This window comes from Lepidochelys olivacea, assembly GCF_965140295.1.
Source record: "Lepidochelys olivacea isolate rLepOli2 genome assembly, chromosome: 1".
Lineage (NCBI taxonomy): Eukaryota > Metazoa > Chordata > Testudines > Cheloniidae > Lepidochelys > Lepidochelys olivacea.
The window spans coordinates 120,005,842-120,028,861 of NC_140411.1; the positions used below are offsets into that span (position 1 = coordinate 120,005,842).

Sequence of the window (23,020 nt, forward strand, 5' to 3'; positions counted from 1 at the left end):
TATATTCAGAAGCTCAAAGTACTTGGGTCCAGCCTGGTAACTGAGGAAACAGGTTCCACAGCCACAGGCTCTTTATCAGTAAAGTTGCCTGTGGCCCATGACTGTTAACTTTAGTGCCCATGTAGTTGCAGTTGCCATTCTCATTGCCTGAAGAGAGAAGTAACTTCCAAGGTAGTTGAGTCCTGGTCCATTCAAGCCTTTGTAGATAATAAAAAATAGTAATACCTAGACATAGTGCTTTCCATCAGTAGATCTCAAAGCAGTTTGCAAAGGAGTATCATCATCTCCATTTCCTAGAAGTGGAAATGGAGGCACAAAGAGATAAAGTGACTTGCCTAAAGTCATCACCCCACTTCACTACTCTAGCCACTAGGCCACACTGATGAGGGCCAGCTCCTTTAAATGAATTTTTCACTGTATAGTTAACTATAACCAAGGTAGCATGTGAAGCAGTGGTGTGATGTACTTTCATTGGCCTGATCTGCTTAGTAAGCTGGGTACAGCATCTGCACCAGCTACAGTTTCCATGTGGCCTTTTTGGTCAGCCTCCAATATAGCGCATTACAGTACAATAGTCAAGCCTGAAAAGACATGGATTATAGTGACTAAATCCTCATCTAACAGACAGGGGTGTTGCCTTCTGGCTAGCTAGTGAGGGAAGAATCCATTTAATTTAGTACACTAAGTACTACTTCCTGGGGCTTCGAATAAGAGATGATACACCTTACAAGTTAGTGACTGTGACTGTGAGTGAATCCGAGTTCAGAGTGCTGTCCAGAGCGGTCACAATGATACACTGTGGAATAGCTTCCAGAGGTCAATACCTTCGAATTGCGTCCACACTAACCCTAATTCGAAATGGCGATGTCGATTTCAGTGCTAATCCCCTTGTTGGGGAGGAGTACAGAAATCGATTTTAAGAGCCCTTTATGTCGAAAAAAATGGCTTTGTTGTGTGGACGGGTGCAGGGTTAATTTGATTTAATGCTGCTAAATCCAACATAAACTCATAGTGTAGACCAGGCCTTGGATGCAAACTCCCTAAACTGGTTTAATCCATATGATGAGAGGCTAGAAAGGTTGTAGCAGGAATAACAGAAGTCAGTAATAGGTTTAAGTTAAAATAGGCTTGCCCTGCTCTAATTTATACTTTCTTTTGCTCCATCACAGTAGAAATTACACCAAACTGAACCCATCTACTAACATGTAATTTACAGCTGACTTTTTCAAAGCCTTCTATAGGATTTAGAGACTTAACTCTAATTGATTTTATTGGGAATTGGACATCCAAATCCTATAGATAGTTTTGAAAACCTCTTTTTACAGCTCTATTCTCTCTGAATCTGAACCTTTGTCTGGAACAATCACTCTAGCCCTGATCCTGTAAGGTGATCCCTGTCGGCAGAGACCTGCACTCTCACTCCCAAAGATGTCAGAGGAATAGGATTCTGCCCATGTGGATCAGTTTAAAGGGTCATGTGCATTTTGTAAAGGGATTAGATTTTGCAGCCCAACACAATTACATTTATATAATTAAATGCTGTGGTTCTATTCTCTATTATGTAACAATGTGTGCATTCTTAATACCCATGTTCCTTGAATGGATACTTGCAATACTTATTATGCCCCAGTATTGGGCACTATACAACCATGGTCCCTTCCTCCACTATCCCTGTATCCAGAGCTTCGGGATGTGGGGTCCAGGGCAGCCTGGGGGGTCAGTGGGGGGCCTGGCGCCGGCAGCAGCAAGCAACCCACCCCGCTGGCTCCAGGTGTCGCTTGGGGGAGGTGGCGGAAGCCGGAAAGAGGCAGGTCAGGGGCTTGGGGGAAGGGGTGGAATGGGGCGGGGCCTGGGCCAGAGGTAAGGGGGGTTGTCCTGGGCCCCGCAGCCCCCTAGGGACGGGCCTTCCTGTATCCCATTAAAATGTGAGTCCTGCAGTGAACTTTGTGGAGGACTCCTGTCCCTGAGCAGAGTCCCAATGACTTCACTAGGGTTCTCTGGAGGCACAGTGTCTGGCCTCATTGCAGACACTCATTGCATAACTGAGACTTTAAACTGTCTTTGTCTTTCTAGATTGTAAATTTTTTCTTTATATTTCTTATAAGATTGTGGCTGAGATTTTCAATGTATACTAGTGGATTTAGTCACAGAAGTACCCCTGAAATTAATGGGAATTGTCTGGCTAAATCCTTTCAGATGTCTTCGAAAATCTCCATTTATGTCTTCAAACATTAATAATTATCATCTCTATTTTTGTACCACACATGACCATGCACTCTAATCATTTGTATTGCAGAGGTTTTCCAAAAAAATTTAAATTCTGTTTGGCCACTTCATAAGAAAGAACTTGTCTCACATACACACCTCCTTTTCCAGCATCGCAGTCCCGCTATGCTTAGCTCTCCGAGTCATTCTCCAGGAACCCCTAGCAAGGGCATTGTGGACAGTGTGGAGTGCAGTTTGGGAACCATGTCTTACTAGATTTATTGCCAATCCCAAGTGTAAAAAATGTTAGTCTCTAAGGTGCCACAAGTCCTCCTTTTCTTTTTGCGGATACAGACTAACACAGCTGCTACTCTGAAACCTGTCATTTAAAATCATGAGATTTTAAAAGGTAATACATTTGGGGCTGTTTTATATGACTTTTGGGTGTTTCAGCCTCTGGGGCACAAGATCACAGTTTCAAGCTTTTCCCTGCAACTGGGAGGGCTAGAAACTTTAAGAAAGAAAGCTGAGACTCTCATGTAATCAGGAAGATGACTCCAGCAGCTGGGCTCTAACAAACATTGTCAGACTCACAATAAACTGGTGAGAATTAGCAGCCCTGCACTCAGGCCTGGATTCTTCAATGTGATCCATGGGCAGATTCCTGAACTGGTCCATAATCCTATGGGAGTGGGTGTCCAGGGGCGCAGGACTGGGGCTTGGTTATGATGTTATTATTAGATAAATGCTAACCAGGTTGGAGAGCCTGAAGGTGGGGATTTAAACGAAAAGGGCTGCAATTAGAAGGTCTCACTGAAACAGGATCCCCGGCCACATCCTCAGCTACCCTCAAACCCCAGCGGGCCGCGAAGCCCGGCCTTAGGATGCCTCCCCCCGAGTGCCCGAGGAGCGCGCTCCCCAGGGCCAGGGAGGGCAGGCGGCGGCTCTGGGGTGGGGGCTGTGCTGGTGTCGCCCGCCCCCTTGGGGGCAGAGTCGGGCCCCGGAAGGGAGCTGGCCGGAGAGGCTGCCAGGGGAGGCGCTGCTGCGCCCTGGAGGTGGGGTCTCGCCTGAGCCCCGCCGCCTCCTCCCGCGCCCCGGCAGGGAGAGGGGCTGCTCCAGCGCGGCGGGGGCCGCCTGCGGGGCCGGGCCGGCCTCCCCACCCCGTGGCGGCGGGAAGCGAGCTCCGCGGGGCCCGGCGGTATGTGGAGGAGGCAGCCGGGCCGGACAGGGCAGCCGCTGAGCCGGGGCGGGGAGGAGCCGGGGCGGGGCGCGATGCAGCCGCTAGAGCCGCTTCCCCGGGCCGCCTGCGCCGCCGACTGAGGGAGGCCGCGAAGCTGCCACTCCGCCCGCGGAGACCGAGGCTGCGGTGAGCGGCGCTGCAGGGCCCGGTAGGTGGAGGCGGGGCTGGCGCGGGCGCGGCGGGGCTCCGTGCGCAGCGCCCACCCCGCGGAGGCGGTGCCGCCGCTGCCGAGCCCGCCCGGGGCGGGGGGAGGCCCGGCTGCGGGGCCGGCGAGCAGGGCGGGATGCTGCGCCGCCGGAGACTCGTCCCTGCAGCCCGGATGCCGCAGGCAGGGCAGACGGTCCATCTCCCGCGAGGGCCGGAGCTGTGGCTGCGCTTCCCGCTTGGCCCCTCCAGCCTCCTGGGGCGTTGGAAGATGAGGGATTGCGAAAAAGCCCCCCCGCCCCTGGATTAATGCAAAACTCCTAGGTACTAAAGACCAATAACCCACTGGCACTTCTCAGCCCAGCGGCCAGAGCCCTGCCTGGGGCTTTCAAAACCCAGAAAAGTCCAGGGAGCAAGGGTAGGTCTACACTGAAGACACTACAGCCTGCAGGCTGCTGTAGTGCTGTGTCCACACGAGCACTTTTGCTGGTAAAACTTCTGTCTGTCAGGGTTGTGAACCCCGCTTTCCCGACAGACATAAGTTTCACCGACAAAAGTGCCAGTATGGACAGCACTATGTCGGTGGGAGAGCGGCTCCCTGACAGCGCAGACATAGGCTAAGTCAGGCCAGGTCTGCACTACAGAGCTATGTCGGTATAACTCTCTGGTTCAGGGGTGTGAAAAATCCGCACCCCTCAGTGACGTAGTTATACCAACCCACCCCCGTGTAGACAGCGTTATGTTGGCGGGAGAGCTTCTCCCATTGACATAGCTTTCACCTCATAGGAAGGTGGATTAACTATGCCGATGGGAAAGCTCTCTCCTGTGGGTGTAGGAGCATTTTCATTTAAGTGCTCCAGCAGCCTGCGGCGATGTAGCGTTTTGAGGCTATGTCTACTCTACCGCGATAAGTCGATCTAAGTTACGCTACTCCAGCTACGTAAATAACATAGCTGGAGTCGACGTAGCTTAGGTAGACTTAGTGCAGTGTCTACACCGTGCGGGGCTGACGACTTACCTTACTCTTCTTGTTCGGGGTGGAGTACCTAGGTCCACTGGAGAGCAATCTGTGGTCAATTTGGTGGGTCTTCACTAGACCCGTTAAATCGACCCCCAGTGCATTGATCACCGGCGCGTCAATCCGGTTGTAGTGTAGATGTAGCCTTAGTGTAGACCTACCCTTGGACACATGCAATGCAAAGGACAGTCGGGGAGAGTGAGGAGTCCCTAAAAAGGGTTAGATTCCAGGAGATCACTTATACTCATTTGAGAAACAAGGTGGATGATGTAATATCTTCTATTGGACCAACTTCTGTTGGTGAGAGAGACAAGCTTTCGAACCACAGAGAGCTCTTCTTCAAGTTCCTTATTTGAAATTCATGTATCCTTTTTTGCTGAGGGTTGGTTCCCTTATAAGATTTTGGTGAGCGAGAGAGTGAGCCCATCTCCAAAGAAGGGATCCAAAGCAAAAATATCCTGAATATCTGTAACTTCTTATGAATGAGTAATCAAGATTAAAATGCATGGTGGGAGAGTTTTTCCATGCCTACTAGTTCTATTAAGAATGCCTGGAGGTTAAAAGTAATGTCAGTACATTCAGTTCTCTTGTTGACAGTCAAGGGTCACTGTCAGAATTGAGAGGTATACTCCGTAGAAACTTGTCTAGCAAGCAAAATGAAGGAAATTTGCTGAGCTTTGTGAGGTTTTCTTCCCTTTATAAGAATAAGTGAGAGAGCTCTAAAAGGGTGGGTAGACATACATCTGGGAATCAATGTGTGACGCTGGTGAACCAAGTGCCAGGCCATAGAGATTAACTAAGAACTGACAAATTCATAGCTGGAACCAAACCAGCTCACTGTATGTTAGTTTTGTTCAAAATAGGTATTAGTCTTATAAGAGTGTATTTAGCATTTAGTCTCTATGAAATGCTTGTAAGTTGCTGCATGCATTAATCTCACTTGTAATGCTGTATTCCACGCTATAAGGAAACATGTAAGTTTTGCTTTATAACTTGGAAAATGTTTGCCTATCGAGATTAAACAAGCCATTAACGAACATTGTGACACAAAGGATTGGTGATTGTCCCTATCACACCTTGGAAATGCTACGTTCATCTCACAGACCTGAAGACTAAATGTAAAAGATAAAACGGGGAGTCACAAGAGAATTTTTCATCTCTTTGCTGCTTGAACTCTCACAGGGCCAGAGACTCTAAACTGAGGCAGGAGTTCCAGGAGGTTTATCCCTTGGTTTGCCTTGAAAGAGACATCTTGAACTGACAGATCATTACCACTCTCCCTTAGGATTTAGATTGCAACTCATTTGTGTGTGTATATGTTGGCTTGCTTTAACCTATAAATAACTCTTATTAACTAGGAAAAAGAAATAAACCTTTAGTTAGTTTATTACAGAATTGGCTACATGCGTTGTCTTTGTGTAAGATCTAGGATACCAATTGATCTGGGGTAAGTGACTGATCTTTTGGGACTGGAAGCAACCTGAATATTTTTTGATTTTTGGTGTAAGTGACCATTTCCCAACTTGCCTGGGTGATAAGATAGACTGCAGAGCCTAGTGGGACTATGTTATACTCCATGGTAAGGCTGTTATAGTGATCCAGGAGTTCACATTTGTTACTGGGTTGGTAAAGTCTAAGTATAGAACACACCACCAGTTTGAGATGTCTGCCCAGTTTTTTACAGTCTGTCCTGAAGTTGATGCTTGCGGTCGTGAGTCACTCCAGGCAGCGTGACAATTGGTGTAGTCTTGGCAAGATTCACATTCCACCAGTCAATTGGGTTTATAGCTCATAACCCCACTGCTATTAAAAGTTTAAATTTTATATTGAGTATTTAAGTATTTAAAGATTAGTCACAGATTGAATGACAGTCAGAGTGAATCACAGTCAGATGAGGATCTTGAAACAAACAACATTGAAAAATTATGCAAAAAATAGGGGAATATCCCCAAAAGAAAGCCTCAGATCAAGAACTGAGAGCTGCACTCATAGACTTTGACTAAGGAGCAGGGTCTGAGCACCCTCCTATTCCAAATGCCACAGAGACTGCTGCAGTGGAACTGGTTCAACTGAAGCACCAGGCAGCCCAGGAAGAATGTGAGCACCAGGTACTGATGGTGGAACTCCAGATCAAGGAGAAGGAAGAAACTGGGGAGGTGGAGGAGAGAGCCTATGAAAGATGCAAAACCAATGCTGAAATTGGGAAGGAAGCTCACTGCAGATGCATGAAACAACTACAAGCTAAGGAGAGAGCACACCAGACACAGATGGAAGCCCACACCTTGCAGCTCAAAGTACTGGAGCAGCAAAAAGCAGCAGCCTCAGCCAGTGAGTACCCCACCCAAAGCATTACTGCAGGGGAGAAAGCCCACTCAAGAGACTGACTATTGAGGAATTCCTGTCCACCTTTGACAGACTGGGATCCACAAGATTCCAGAGGATAAGTGGATGCCAGTCCTTTTGACCAGATTACCTGGGAAGGCAAGACAAGTTTTTAATGATATGGAGCAAGATGGTGCTAAAGGTGTATAAGAGATTTAAAGAGAATATTTTGAAAAGGTTTAAGATTACCCCTGAGTCCTATTGATTGAAGTGTAGAAATCTTAAAATGTCTGACAATATCACACATGTTGAATATGAGCCTAAAGGTAACTATGAAAAACAGTTTGTTCTGATGGTGCAAGAACTATTGTGAATGGTGACTGATGAAACAAAAGCAACCATCTGTGTGGTGGAAAAACCTTCCACTATTTTGGAGACAGGAGAAATTGCTGATGAATATATTGAGTCAAGGGTTCATCGGGGGTGCAAACCTCAGGGGAAGGGTAATCTCTCTGTTAACCAGTTTAAGAGAAAAAAGGGGTCTAGGAAGAAACCTAATCTCAACTTTTGATTAAAAAAAACACCTCAAGGGACCCCAGGTTCTAAAAGCCCTTGCCCTAAGGGAGGGCAGGTAGTCTGCCATCACTGCGGATCTCCTGGCCATATAAAGCCAAATTGTCCCAAACTTAAGGTCATCCCATGACCTGCACCCCCAATGCTACTACAGTGGCCCCAGAGGGAACAGCAGAGGAAGTGCATAGCACAGTGAATAATGTTAGGGCTCTGTCTTGGGAATCATAGAATCATAAAATATCAGGGTTGGAAGGGACCTCAGGAGGTCATCTAGTCCAACCCCCTGCTCAAAGCAGGACTGATCCCCGACTAAATCATCCCAGCCAGGGCTTTGTCAAGCCTGACCTTAAAAACTTCTAGGGAAGGAGATTCCACCACCTCCCTAGGTAACACATTCCAGTGTTTCACCACCCTCCTAGTAAAAAAGTTTTTCCTAATATCCAACCTAAATCTCCCCCACTACAGCTTGAGACCATTACTCCTTGTTCTGTCATCTGCTACCACTGAGAACAGTCTAGAGCCATCCTCTTTGGAACCCCCTTTCAGGTAGTTGAAAGCAGCTATCAAATCCCCTCTCATTCTTCTCTTCTGAAGACTGAACATCCCCAGTTCCCTCAGCCTCTCCTCATAAGTCATGCGTTCCAGTCCCCTAATCATTTTTGTTGCCCTCCGCTGGACTCTTTCCAATTTTTCCACATCCTTCTTATAGCGTGGGGCCCAAAACTGGACACAGTACTCCAGATGAGGCCTCACCAATGTCGAATAGAGGGGAACGATCACGTCCCTCGATCTGCTGGCAATGCCCCTACTTATACGTCCCAAAATGCCTTTCTATTGGCCTCAGCTGTTTGAGACAGTAATAGATACTGTGCGAGTTGTGCCTTATGTCAGAAGCATAAGAGGTCAAAGGGACCCTGCAAACAACTTTTGCAACCTCTGCCCATTATTAAATAGGTGTTTGCCTGAGTGTCGGTGGATATTGTGGGCCCCCTCAATAAACGTTCTAAGAATGGAAAAAATATAGGCCTAATTTACACTACATGGTTAGGTCGACACAAGGCAGCTTATATTGACCTAACTGTGGACACATCTTCAGTTAAATTTGGCTTCTGCCAGTGTAAGCACCCCACTACACTGATTTAATAACACCACCTCCCCGAGCAGTGTAGAGTCACAGTTGATGTAGTTAGATCAATGCAGTCAGAGTGTAGACACTGTGCTACTTAAGTAGGGTGACCAGATGTCCTGATTTTATAGGGACAGTCCTGATATTTGGGGCTTTAACTTATATAAGCACCTATTACCCTCCGTCTCATCCCAGTTGCTGTCTGGTCACCCTATGCTTACGTAAACTGTTACTGGACTCCAGCACCTGTCCCACAATGCCCCACACTGATGGCTCTGGTCACTGTTGTGAATTTCTCTGGTCAGGCAGATAGAAAGCTGCCCCTCCCCTTTAAAGTCCCACAAATTTTTGAAATTCCTTTTCCTGGTTGCCTGGCTTGGCGAGCACACCTAGCAACTGTCCATTGTTAAGTGTAACTGCTCAACTGATCATGTCGGCTACATGCAGCAGACACACTTTTGCCTGCTGTGATGTACAAGATTCCACCACCTCCCTAGGTAACCCATTCCAGTGCTTCTCCACCCTCCTAGTGAAATAGTTTTTCGTAATAGCCAACGTAGACCTAGTGCAACTTGAGACCATTGCTCCTTGTTCTGTCATCTGCCACCACTGAGAACAGCGTACCTCCATCCTCTTTGGAACCCCCCTTCGGGTAGTTGAAGGCTGCTATCAAATCCCCCCTCACTCTTCTCTTCTGCAGACTAAATAAGATCAGTTCACTCAGCCTCTCCTCATAAGTCATGTGCCCCAGCCCCCTAATAATTTTCAGGTTTCAGAGTAGCAGCCATGTTAGTCTGTATTCGCAAAAAGAAAAGGAGTACTTGTGGCACCTTAGAGACTAACAAATTTATTTGAACATAAGCTTTCGTGAGCTACAGCTCACTTCATCGGATGCATTCAGTGGAAAATACAGTGGGGAGATTTATATGCATAGAGAACATGAAACAATGGGTGTTACCATACACACTGTAACGAGAGTGATCACTTAAGGTGAGCTATTACCAGCAGGAGAGCAGGGGGGTGAGAGGGGATCTTTTGTAGTGATAATCAAGGTGGGCCATTTCCAGCAGCTGACAAGAATGTCTGAGGAACGGTGTGGGGTGGGGAATAAACATGGGGAAATAGTTTTACTTTGTGTAATGACCCATCCACTCCCAGTCTTTATTCAAGCCTAAGTTAATTGTATCCAGTTTGCAAATTAATTCCAATTCAGCAGGACTCTCTCTGAAGGAACAATAATCCACACCGTGTAGAGTCAAGCACAGGAGTTTATTATGCACATTGCTGGCGGAGTGTCACTTTGCTTATTGGGCTCAGAGACGCTGCAAAACAATTAGTTACAATAGATTATATATGGTGCTCATTGGACGGAGAGACACGACGGGGATGGGTATTCCCAAACCCCTGGATAGGTTCCAGCAGCAAGACAAGATAAGCACAATAAGCCAATGGTCTAAAAGATTACATAATGGTTCTGCCCAAGGACCAAATTAACATATTACTGACACACAGGTAATTACCCCCAAACTATGTCTATTAAAGTATATAGGTTAAATCCTAATTTTGGGGTCCAGGGGAGTGAGGTAGCAGCTCTCCCAGTTGACCAACAGGTACATTACTGGAGATTTAAAGCAAAAAAGCAGTAATTAGTACTTAAGAATAACAATCGTTTATAAGTTTACCCTTGCATTTCTGTGGGCTAGGATTGGCATACATCTGTGAGAGGAGGGTGTCATAACTCATGTTGATCATATTAGGCCTCTACCCGAACTCTGTCTGGGATCTGAGGGGTATTATACCACTATCTCCTTCCTGCATTAAGAAGTAACCGTGAGGCCTTTCTCAGTGCTTCATGTGTCTATAAGTCACGCTAAAGATGGCCAGTTACATTCGGAGTTATGCTGACTCTGCTCACTGACTAGAAACACACAAAGTTATGTGTTTACCTCAGCTTTCTCTTAGCCATGTATTGTTCTTTGTTAGCTAGTCCTCATCCGGGCCTATATGAAAAGTTCTTAGCAGAAACTGTAGTTAAGATCTTACAAATGGATTTTGGCCCTTCACTCTCCAATTTGTCCACATCCCTTCTGTAGTGGGGGGGACCAAAACTGGACACAATACTCCAGATTTGGCCTCACCAGTGCCGAATAGAGGGGAATAATCACTTCCCTCGATCTGCTGGCAATGTTCCTCCTAATGAAGCCCAATATGCCGTTAGCCTTTCTTGGCAACAAGGGCACACCGTTGACTTATATCCAGCTTCTCGTCCACTGTAATCCCCAGGTCCTTTTCTGCAGAACTGCCGCTTAGCCAGTCGGTCCCCAGCCTGTAAGCGGTGCATGCATACAGCAAGCTCTCCTGGACTCCTTTCCCATCAGTTTCCTGAGGGAGTCAAAGTCTGCTTTTCTGAAGTCCAGGATCTGTATTCTGCTGCTCTCCTTTCTTCCTTTTGTCAGGATCCTGAACTCGACCATCTCATGGTCACTGCTGTCCAGGTTGCCACCCACTTCTACTTCTCCTACCAATTCTTCCCTGTTTGTGACCAACCCCTAGTTGGTTCCTCCAGCACTTGCACCAGGAAGTTGTTCCCAACACTCTCCAAAAACTTCCTAGATTGTCTGTGTACTTCTGTATTGCTCTCCCAGCAGATGTCAGGGTGATTGAAGTCCCCCATAAGAACCAGGGCCTGCGATCTGGAAACTTCTGTTATCCAAAGAAAGCCTCATCTACCTCATCCTCCTGGTCTGGTGGTCTATAGCAAACTCTCACCTTGACATAACCTTTGTTGTTCTTGCCTCTAAACTTAACCCAAAGACTCTCAACAGGCTTTTCTCTAGTTTCATACTAGAGCTCTGAGCAATCATACTGCTCTCTTACATACAGTGCACCTCCTCCACCTTTTCTCCCACTCCTGTCCTTCCTGAACAGTTTATGCCCATCCATGACAGTGCTCCAGTCATGTGAGTTACCCCACCAAGTCTCTGTTATTCCAGTCACATCATAGTTCCTTGACTGTGCCAGGACTTCCAATTCTTCCTGTTTGTTTCCCAGGCTTCTTACGTTCATGTACAGGCATCTAAGATAACAAGCCAATTGTCCTACTTTCTCAGTATGAATCGGGAGGCCTCCCCTGTTGCACCCTCTTTAATAAATGTATTAAAGAGCAAAAATGTGATAAGTACTTTTAGAACTGGTGACAGAATATTATAGCTGGCTGGCTTTAGGGTTCCTTGGAAGTTAGGGCAGATAGTTGAGCACAGGGAGCAGGAGGCAACCAAAGAGATGGTGAGGAAGCTTTTCTGATTTCACCACCCTACAGTACAAATTGGTGGTATTGAAGTGAGAGACAGGGAAGAGGCTGAAAAGTCCCTATGTGCTCAAGAAAGAGAAGACTCAGAAGAAACTTAAAACTACAGATAAGAAAAAAATAACGGGATTAAAACTAAATGCAGAAGGAAGCAGAAGAGCTTAAAAAGGAAAAATATCTCTAAATAAAAGAAGCACTTCAGAAACAAACAAAATTAAAGAGATGGAGGAAGCAGGTAAATATATGAATGAACTAGCAGCATGATGGAAAACAAAGATGAAGAGGAGAGATTGGAAATATCTTGATATTCAGGAACCCTGGTTTGGAGTGCAGTAGAGCATCCCCCTAGAAGGATTTAGAGAGAAGGAAAATGTAAGGTGTTGCTTTTTGTAAGTTCTTAAGGGGCATTATTTTGAATGAGCATAATCTCTAAACAGGGTTTACTTTTGAAATCAGTTACTTTTATTTAGAATCCTGAGTAGTCGTGGTTCCTGAGATAGTTAAAGAGCTGGTTAATATTGAGGGAGCTTGGTTAGCTGCCTGGCAGCAAACTCCAGGGCCCACTGTTAATATATAAGTTACGGTGAATCCTGTGTGAAAGCTATATGATCAATATACATCTGTGGTTGCAGAAAGTAGATAATGTGACTACCAAAAGATTAGATAAAAATCGCATAACTTCTCTGCCACAGCTTCTCCATGTGTAAAATGAGAATGATAATAGTCATGGCTACGGGGCTGGCTGTATCTCTGTCCCCTTTCTAGTCTCTGAGTGCACCCCCTCAGGTGATAGGCCTCTTGTGTTTTCCTATCTTGGGGTGGAATCATTCTTCCACCCTTAGACAGGATCTGGCTGTGGTTTCCTATATATACCAACTGCTACTACCCTGCAGATCTGAGTACAGTACATTGAAACTGTCTGCTCCTCTCTAATAGTCTAACACACCATCTTAGAAATCGAATACATAAATCACATTTGGGGATACAGGTTAATAATCCTTACTGAGCACCCACATATTCATCACAATAACAAAACTTGTCTTCCTAGCAGATATGTTATGAATATTAAAGGATGAATTCTGCCTCCCTTATTTGTGTTTAGTAGACCTTACTCTGAGTAATCCTGTTATTTTCTGAAGAGCTACTCAAGGAATGAGGTACCATTAAACATGAGTAAGAATTCCAAAAAATGGTGCTAAATTGGTGAAGGGCCTCCTGGCTCATATTTTGTATCTACTTCTGATCAGTAAGAGTCTAATAAATTTTTCAAGTGCTGGTGGAAGTACTAGGATGTCTGTAAACAAGAGTAAAAGTTTTGGCTCAATTGCTAGAAGATTTCGCTGTCGTGGGTGTAGTGATAAACTGGAAAAGGTCACCTCTGAGACTTGAGACTCTAGCACGAATCTTAGGGAAAGGGCTGTAACACATTGTGCTAGAATGAAACCTATTTTGAAGTATTGCTGATTTGAGTCTGGAAAGAAATCAGTGGGAACTTGCTCTAGAATTCCAATCATAGTACTTGCCCTTTCTGGACTCCAGTTTTCGATAATGGAGTAAAGCCTGATTCAGAAATGTTGTGCTTAGGAGATCGGAATTGACCTAGAAATGGAAGACAAGGTATTTGTCCTCCTGTGACGGTAGTGGAGTTGAATATTCTACAGTGTCTATAAAAATCCAAAGGATAGTTGACTTGAATGCGACTGAGCATGGTTTTTAAGAAGAAAACTCTTAAAGCCCTGGTCTACACTAGGACTTTAGGTCGAATTTAGCAGCGTTAAATCGATGTAAACCTGCACCGGTCCACACAATGAAGCCCTTTATTTCGACTTAAAGGGCTCTTAAAATCGATTTCCTTACTCCACCCCTGACAAGTGGATTAGCGCTTAAATCGACGTTGCCGGCTTGAATTTGGGGTACTGTGGACACAATTCGATGGTATTGGCCTCCGGGAGCTATTCCAGAGTGCTCCATTATGACTGCTCTGGACTGCACTCTCAACTCAGATGCACTGGCCAGGTAGACAGGAAAAGAACCGCGAACTTTTGAATCTCATTTCCTGTTTGGCCAGCGTGGCAAGCTGCAGGTGACCATGATGGAGTCCCAGAATCGCAAAAGAGCTCCAGCATGGACCGAACGGGAGGTACGGGATCTGATCGCTGTTTGGGGAGAGGAGTCCGTGCTATCAGAACTCCGTTCCAGTTTTTGAAATGCCAAAACCTTTGTGAAAATCTCCCAGGGCATGAAGGACAGAGGCCATAACAGGGACCTGAAGCAGTGCCGCGTGAAACTGAAGGAGCTGAGGCAAGCCTACCAGAAAACCAGAGAGGCGAACAGCCGCTCCGGGTCAGAGCCCCAAACATGCCGCTTCTATGATGAGCTGCATGCCATTTTAGGGGGTTCAGCCACCACTACCCCAGCCGTGTTGTTTGACTCCTTCAATGGAGATGGAGGCAATACGGAAGCAGGTTTTGGAGACGAAGAAGATGATGATGAGGAGGAGGTTGTAGATAGCTCACAGCAAGCAAGCGGAGAAACCGGTTTTCCCGACAGCCAGGAACTGTTTCTCACCCTGGACCTGGAGCCAGTACCCCCCGAACCCACCCAAGGCTGCCTCCTGGACCCAGCAGGCGCAGAAGGGACCTCTGGTGAGTGTACCTTTTAAAATACTATACATGGAGCAATATATATCCTTAAAAGCAAGCATGTGAAAGGATTACTTTGCCCTGGCATTTGCGGTTCTCCTAGATGTAGTCCTAAAGCCTTTGCAAAAGGTTTCTGGGGAGGGCAGCCTTATTGCGTCCTTCATGGTAGGACACTTTACCACTCCAGGCCAGTAACACGTACTCGGGAATCATTGTAGAACAAAGCATTGCAGTGTATGTTTGCTCGCATTCAAACAACATCCATTCTTTATCTCTCTGTGTTATCCTCAGGAGAGTGAGATATAATTCATGGTCACCTGGTTGAAATAGAGTGCTTTTCTTCAGGGGACACTCAGAGGAGCCCATTCCTGCTGGGCTGTTTGCCTGTGGCTAAACAGAAATGTTCCCCGCTGTTAGCCACAGGGAGGGGGGAAGGTTGAGGGGGTAGTCACGTGGTGGGAGGAGGCAAAATGTGACCTTGTAACGAAAGCACATGTGCTATGTATGTAATGTTAACAGCAAGGTTTACCCTGAAAGAGTGTAGCCACTGTTTTATAAAATGTCTTTTTAAATACCGCTGTCCCTTTTTTTTTTCTCCAACAGCTGCATGTGTTTCAATGATCACAGGATCTTCTCCTTCCCAGAGGCTAGTGAAGCTTAGAAAGAAAAAAAAACGCACTCGCAATGAAATGTTCTCCGAGCTCATGCTGTCCTCCCACACTGACAGAGTACAGACGAATGCGTGGAGGCAAATAATGTCAGAGTGCAGGAAAGCACAAAATGACCGGGAGGAGAGGTGGCGGGCTGAAGAGAGTAAGTGGCGGGCTGAAGACAGGGCTGAAGCTCAAATGTGGCGGCAGTGTGATGAGAGGAGGCAGGATTCAATGCTGAGGCTGCTGCAGGACCAAACCAGTATGCTCCAGTGTATGGTTGAGCTGCAGCAAAGGCAGCTGGAGTACAGACTGCCACTGCAGCCCCTCTGTAACCAACCGCCCTCCTCCCCAAGTTCCATAGCCTCCACACCCAGACGCCCAAGAACGCGGTGCGGGGGCCTCCGGCCAACCAGCCACTCCACCACAGAGGATTGCCCCAAAAAAAGAAGGCTGTCATTCAATAAATTTTAAAGTTGTAAACTTTTAAAGTGCTGTGCTTAAAGTGCTGTGTGGCATTTTCCTTCCCTCCTCCACCACCCCTCCTGGGCTACCTTGGTAGTCATCCCCCTATTTGTGTGATGAATGAATAAAGAATGCATGAATGTGAAGCAACAATGACTTTATTGCCTCTGCAAGCGGTGATTGAAGGGAGGAGGGGCGGGTGGTTAGCTTACAGGGAAGTAGAGTGAACCAAGGGGCGGGGGGTTTCATCAAGGAGAAACAAACAGAACTTTCACACCGTAGCCTGGCCAGTCATGAAACTGGTTTTCAAAGCTTCTCTGATGCGTACCGCGCCCTCCTGTGCTCTTCTAACCGCCCTGGTATCTGGCTGCGCATAACCAGCAGCCAGGCGATTTGCCTCAACCTCCCACCCCGCCATAAACGTCTCCCCCTTACTCTCACAGATATTGTGGAGCACACAGCAAGCAGTAATAACAGTGGGAATATTGGTTTCGCTGAGGTCTAAGCGAGTCAGTAAACTGCGCCAGCGCGCCTTTAAACGTCCAAATGCACATTCTACCACCATTCTGCACTTGCTCAGCCTGTAGTTGAACAGCTCCTGACTAGGGATAGCTCAGTGGTTTGAGCACTGGTCTGCTAAACCCAGGGCTGTAAGTTCTAATCCTTGAGGGGGCCATTTAGGGATCTGGGGTAAAAATTGAGGATTGGCCCTGCTTTAGATGATCTCCTGAGGTCCCTTCTAACCCTGATATTCTATGATCTGGGGGTCCCTTCCAGCATTAAATGCTGTGTTTCAATTTTGGTGGGGAGGGATAGCTCAGTGGTTTGAGCATTGGCCTGCTAAACCCAGGGTTGTGAGTTCAATCCTTGAGGGTGCCATTTAGGGATCTGGGGCAAAAATTGGGGATTGATCCTGCTTTGAGCAGGGGGTTGGACTAGATGACCTCCTGAGGTCCCTTCCAACCCTGATATTCTATGATTCTATGATTCTACTGTCCAGGCTGCCTGTGTACGGCTTCATGAGCCATGGCATTAAGGGGTAGGCTGGGTCCCCAAGGATACATATAGGCATTTCAACATCCCCAACAGTTATTTTCTGGTCTGGGAAGAAAGTCCCTTCCTGCAGCTTTTGAAACAGACCAGAGTTCCTGAAGATGCGAGCATCATGCACCTTTCCCGCCCATCTCACGTTGATGTTGGTGAAACGTCCCTTGTGATCCACCAGAGCTTGCAGCACTATCGAAAAGTACCCCTTGCGGTTTATGTACTCGGCGGCTTGGTGTTCCGGTGCCAAGATAGGGATATGGGTTCCGTCTATAGCCCCACCACAGTTAGGGAATCCCATTGCAGCAAAGCCATCCATTATGACCTGCACATTTCCCAGGGTCACTACCCTTGATAACAGCAGATCTTTGATTGCGTGGGCTACTTGCATCACAGCAGCCCCCAAAGTAGATTTGCCCACTCCAAATTGATTCCCAACTGACCGGTCGCTGTCTGGCGTTGCAAGCTTCCACAGGGCTATCGCCACTCGCTTCTCAACTGTGAGGGCTGCTCTCATCTTGGTATTCATGCGCCTCAGGGCAGGGAAAAGCAAGTCACAAAGTTCCATGAAAGTGCCCTTACGCATGCGAAAGTTTCGCAGCCACTGGGAATCGTCCCAGACCTGCAACACTATGCGGTCCCACCAGTCTGTGCTTGTTTCCCGAGCCCAGAATCGGCGTTCCACAGCATGAACCTGCCCCATTAGCACCATGATGCATGCATTGGCAGGGCCCAGGCTTTCAGAGAAATCTGTGTCCATGTCCTGATCACTCACGTGACCGCGCTGACGTTGCCTCCTCGCCCGGTATCGCTTTGCCATGTTCCGGTGCTGCATATACTGCTGGATAATGCGTGTGGTGTTTAATGTGCTCCTAATTGCCAAAATGAGCTGAGCGGCCTCCATGCTTGCCTTGGTATGGCGTCCGCACAGAAAAAAGGCGCGGAATGACTGTCTGCCGTTGCTCTGACAGAGGGAGGGGCGACTGACGACACGGCTTACAGGGTTGGCTTCAGGGAGCTAAAATCAACAAAGGGGGTGTCTTTACATCAAGGAGTATTTTAGGCAGGACTTCACGGAGGGTTCCAATAAGAAATGGTGCACCTAAGTTATCGTTCTTATTGGAACAAGGAGGTTAGCCTGGCCTCTGATTGATACATGGCTAGATTTACCTCGCTGCACCTTCTCTGTGAGTGACTGCAGTGTGACCTAGAGGAATGAGTCCCCTAGACAGGGGAGGGGGGGAGGCAAATGAGTACAAAACAAATCTGGTCTATTTCTTGTTTTGACCCACTCCATCTATCTTTTACATCTTTGGCTGGCAGCAGACGGTGCAGAAGGACTGCATGCCATCCACATCTCATGGCTGCTCGGCAGAAGATGGTACAGTACGACTGCTAGCAATCCTCATATCCTGCCTGCCTGGCAGAAGATGGTACAGTACGACTGCTAGTAGTCCGTATCGCCTGCCCGCTCACCATAAGACGGTTCAATAGGACTGACTGCAGGACTAAAGAGAATGACCTGGTCAAGTCACTCCAAATTTAGTCCCTGCGCCCATGTCTGTCCAGGCGCTCCCAGCCGACGTGGCCAGGAGCACCTCGGACATGACGATGACGGCTACCAGTCGTACTGTACTGTCTGCTACCAGAAGGCAAGGGGTTGCTGCTACTGTGTAGCAATGCCGTACCGCGTCTGCCAGCACCCAGGAGTCATAGGGTGACGGTTACCTGAGCGGGCTCCATGCTTGCCGTGGTATGGCGTCTGCACAGGTAACTCAGGAAAAAAGGCGCGAAACGATTGTCTGCCCTTGCTTTCACGGAGGGAGGGAGGGAGGGAATGGGGGCCTGACGATATGTACCCAGAACCACCCGCGACAATGTTTTAGCCCCATCAGGCATTGGGATCTCAACCCAGAATTCCAATGGGCAGCGGAGACTGCGGGAACTGTGGGATAGCTACCCACAGTGCAACGCTCTGGAAGTCGACTCTAGCCTCGGTACTGTGGAAGCGCTCTGCCGAGTTAATGCACTTAATGCACTTAGAGCATTTTCTGTGGGGACACACACAGTCGAATATATAAAACCGATTTCTAAAAAACCGACTTCTATAAATTCGTCCTTATTCCGTAGTGTAGACATACCCATAGTATGATAATGAAGGAAACTGTCTTTCAACAGCCAAATTAAAAATGATACATTGAAGGGGTGGGGGAGCTAATAATTTAGCTAAGCCTCACTACGTTATTGTGAAGTAATATTAATGTTTGACATTTGTATGTTAGATCCTCGTTAAGAGCTATCAAAGTTTCATTATCCTATTTATCTTCACGGAGAAGAGTTCTCTTAGAGGTGAAGTGCAAATACCCAAATTCAGGCCCTTGGGTATCTTGTGTTTATCCAGCACCAGTTGAAGCAGTACTGATATTGAAAGCAGGGTTAGGAATACAGCTTCTGCTTCATTCTTGCAATGAAACATCAACACCTGAGGGATCTCAGGTCTTAGCAGGTAAATGGAGATTGAACTAGAATTTTAAAAAGTTGTATAGACTTAACCTTTACGGGTGGGATTTGCAAAAGCACTCAACATTGGCCTAGCTGCTCCCATGGAAGTCAATTGCTAAGATGTCAGCTGCTGATCAAAACTAAACAAAACCGACATGCAGCCTTCCTACCCCAGCATATCTGCCAACTGCATGCCTAAGTAGCCTACCACTGTTACTCCATCCTCTCTACCATTCCTCTTTGGTTCACCACCTGTTGTGCTTTGCTTTTAAACCAATAACTTGATCCTGCAATCTTTCCAGGTGAAACTTTTAACCTTCCTGAAGCCCTGTTGCCTTTGATGGGGCTCTGTAAGAGAAAAAGGGCTTGCCCTGTGGATCTGATTGCAGGGTGGGGGCCCAAAATAGTCATGTCTTTGGGGCAGGAATATTCTTTTACTACCCTTTCATACAGCACCCGAGCATGGTGGCAGCCTTGGCCAGGCTAGAGTCTCTAGCAGTTACTAGAACACCAGTAATAAAATGGTATCATAACTGTAGAAGTATTATATTTATTAAAGGCGATATTGTTATAAAGTTTACTCCTCGAGGTGTATTTGATTTCAGGCAAAAATATAATATGTGTATTTTAATGTCGGCTGTACAAAGTACTGGTTTTATAAAATAGAAGAAAATATATTTCGTATGTTGTAATTTTTACTTTTTTTTTTTAAGCAGGAAGATACAAAAGTTTTATATGGCTCACATCTGACAACATGCACCATCAGTGGCTGCTGTTAGCTGCATGCTTTTGGGTGATATTCATGTTCATGGTTGCTAGCAAGTTCATCACACTGACTTTTAAAGACCCAGATGGTAAGTTCACCTTTAATTAAATTTGATATAATACAGAGTTTTGAACAATGTTCTGTCCAAAAGTGACAGTGTAATCATTGTGCCCAAAGGAGATCCCAACACATTGTTATCTCTTTGTGTATTTTAGAGGATTAGAGATTGGAGCAGTGCATTTTATAAATTGCTAGCAAGTGACAATGCTAATACGTCTACAGTTTACATTCTTGTTTATAACGATCTGAAAAAATTGCATTGCTAGCAGATTCATACATTTGGGAACAGAGGGGGGGTTACATTTTGAAAGTCTGCCTTTTAATAAACAAGTTCTTGAACCAATTCAAATTCAACATCTTAGTCAGTAAACAAATGGTGCGTGTTTGAAGCAGTGCAGAACAATCCCCTGAATTGTTTCGTTCCTTATTAGAGAGAAGGAAGATTTCACAGTAACTAAATAGTAACTACATAGTCTTTATTTTCTGCACCATTTTAAATACTTGCCATCCAGTTACATCATTCAAGAGACATTGTATAAAGTTTGATTAGCAGTGCACGTACCCTAACCTCCCCTGCCTTGCTCCTTACTTTCAATTTTATCCTCTGCTGCTTGATTGACAAATAGCTTATAGCTTTTGCTTAGCCTAAGTAGCCCAGATGGTATTAGACTGATAAGGAGTTTAAAGCCACTTGATGACACTACACAACATGGCGCATTCTCTATATACTGATATGTTGCTGTTAACAAGCAGACCTGCAGGGAGCGTATGATGAAAGCACTGACATGACATGCAGATAGTGTTTTTGAGAGAGAGTGTGAGTGTGAGATGTTAGAAGATACCTCTATTCTTGTATCTTTTAAAGACACTTAAAGAGTAAGGTCATCAGTTCAGTTCTTTTCAATGACTTGTCAATGGATAAATGGCACAGTTAAGTTCACTTAAATGGCATGCTTGGTAGTGTCTGCAGTCTTATTCAGCAAGGCTTACAGATGTGAACTCTTTGTAGCTGTTGGCACTGCAGGCTATTTCTGTGCTCTGTTATGGCTGCAGATGAGCTGATCTGACTTTAGTTAGATAACTTTTATTATTTTGTACTATGCTTATTCTTGAAGCAGTAAATGAAATAAAAGTGACCACTGATTTCCACAATAACAATGTATTGCTATAAGCATCTTATACATGAGGCTGCATGCCACAGCTTTCCATCAGGAAATGTCAAGAGAATTCAGATGTAATTATTTATTTTTAACTTTTTAGTTGGAATACCCACTCACCCCTTTTCTTTTTTGTACCTGCCAGTTTTTTGGGTCGAAGCTGATTCCTTTCCTCCCAGAATTGCTACTGGAACAAAAGACAATGTAATTCCTTAGGCTCTGATCCTGCAAAGCCTTAAGCGAATAGTTAACTTTACACACTGCGAGTAGCCCTATTGATTTTATTGGGAGTATTCACATAGATTATGTACATACCTCTGCAGAATCAGAGCCTTATTTGTTGTGCTAAGTAACTGCCATCCAGTGATATTGTGTAGAATGTAGACAGCTGTAAGAACAGTGTTTGTTAGCTAAAGATTTCTGGAAAGGGATCATGAACATTAGTTTTGTGTATGACTTATCAAAATGATGGCTGAGGGGGAAGAGTGAGAGTAATTTTGGCCCTGAACTGTTTTGACCCAGAAATATTTAATAGTGATAGAAAAACTGTCTAATTACTGATTACTTATAAAAAAATATTCTGACCCTCCTAAATGACATGCTGTCAACTCTTGTGAGACAATTTAAAGGTAGAAAATACTATTTGTTTGAGTTAACTCAACCAGTTTTCATAAGGTGTATGTTTTGTCCAAATTGCTTTTGATGGATAGCTTTTTAGGTCTTTATTTGCTCCTGTGATTAAGTAGGCAACTCCCTGGCTTATTTTTACTCATGTTTTTGCAACTTGGGTCCGGGTCCTGCAATGATTTGTGCTTGGACAGACTGCTTCACCTTGGCAGTTTGGCTCAGAAGTTTGGCTCACCTTTGCAGTTTGGCTCCTGCTTACAGGAGCTCATTGCAGGATTGGGGCCTTAGAGATGAACTGATTCTTTGGGTTCTAATCTGGTCTCCAGTGAGACATGATTTGCTTTGCCTTCTCTTTGATTTTTCTGTCTTATCTGCGTGTATCCTCAAAAATAAATAACTGACTTCCTTCCCCTTGTCTTTATAGAAGTGGTAGTTTCCATTTTGTTTAATCTCCTCCTGCTATGATATACAAGCTTTTAGCAAGCATTGATTATCCTCCTGCACCTCAGTATGCTTAAGTTACGTAACTTTTTTTCACTACCACTACTTAATTTTCCTATTACTACTCCTGAACTAATTTGAAGAAGAATAAACCTACTTGGCAGGGAAGATGGCTTAGCTTGCAATTTGAGACACTTCTGTTCTAGTTTCAGCAATAATAAATTCTCACCAAGATTCATGATTGTCCTTAAATTGCGGGTGGCTTGCTCTTTCAAGTATTTTTTATGTATCTGTAAAAATGTGAGAGTAATGTAATGAAGTGCCATATACTGTCTTGATTAATTATTATTGTAGGAGACATCTTAAGCCGTAGGGCAGAGGGTTGGGAATCTTTGTTTGTTTGAAAGCTACAATAGAATTTTATTTTTGAGGGAAGGCTTTGCGTGTGTGGCGTGTGTGTGTGTCCCAGAAGCATCTTTGCAACTGTCATTTATTTATCATTTGTACTGTGGATTGTGCCTAGTAGCTCCAGTCATGGATCAGGACACGATAGCACGACAAACATAGAACAAAAAGGCTGTAAGGTCTTTGGAGTAAAGGCTACTGCAGTATAAGACGAGAGACCAGGTGAAGACAGCCAGCAGATGGGGAACACAAGGGAACAGTCTTCCTTTTTTCCCCGTTTGTCTAACTGCTCACTTCCCCTTCTCTCTCCCTCCTGTGCTACTTTG

At 45.7% G+C, this 23,020-nt stretch overlaps 1 protein-coding gene across 5 annotated transcripts in view; it reads left to right on the forward strand.

The window, feature by feature from the left end:
* Positions 1 to 3,257: 3,257 nt before the first annotated feature.
* CHST10 (carbohydrate sulfotransferase 10) overlaps positions 3,258 to 23,020 on the forward strand; it is a 32,561-nt gene continuing 12,798 nt past the window's right edge. The window contains exons 1-2 of one of the 5 annotated variants that reach the window (XM_084614116.1): positions 3,258 to 3,403; positions 19,955 to 20,092. In XM_084614116.1, the coding sequence (XP_084470242.1) occupies positions 19,993 to 20,092 (100 nt within the window). In that variant the 5' untranslated portion in view covers positions 3,258 to 3,403; positions 19,955 to 19,992. Of the gene's footprint in view, positions 3,594 to 19,951; positions 20,093 to 23,020 lie in introns of those variants that run through there. The other 4 variants (XM_084614114.1, XM_084614115.1, XM_084614113.1 and 1 more) reach the window with 4 other exon arrangements.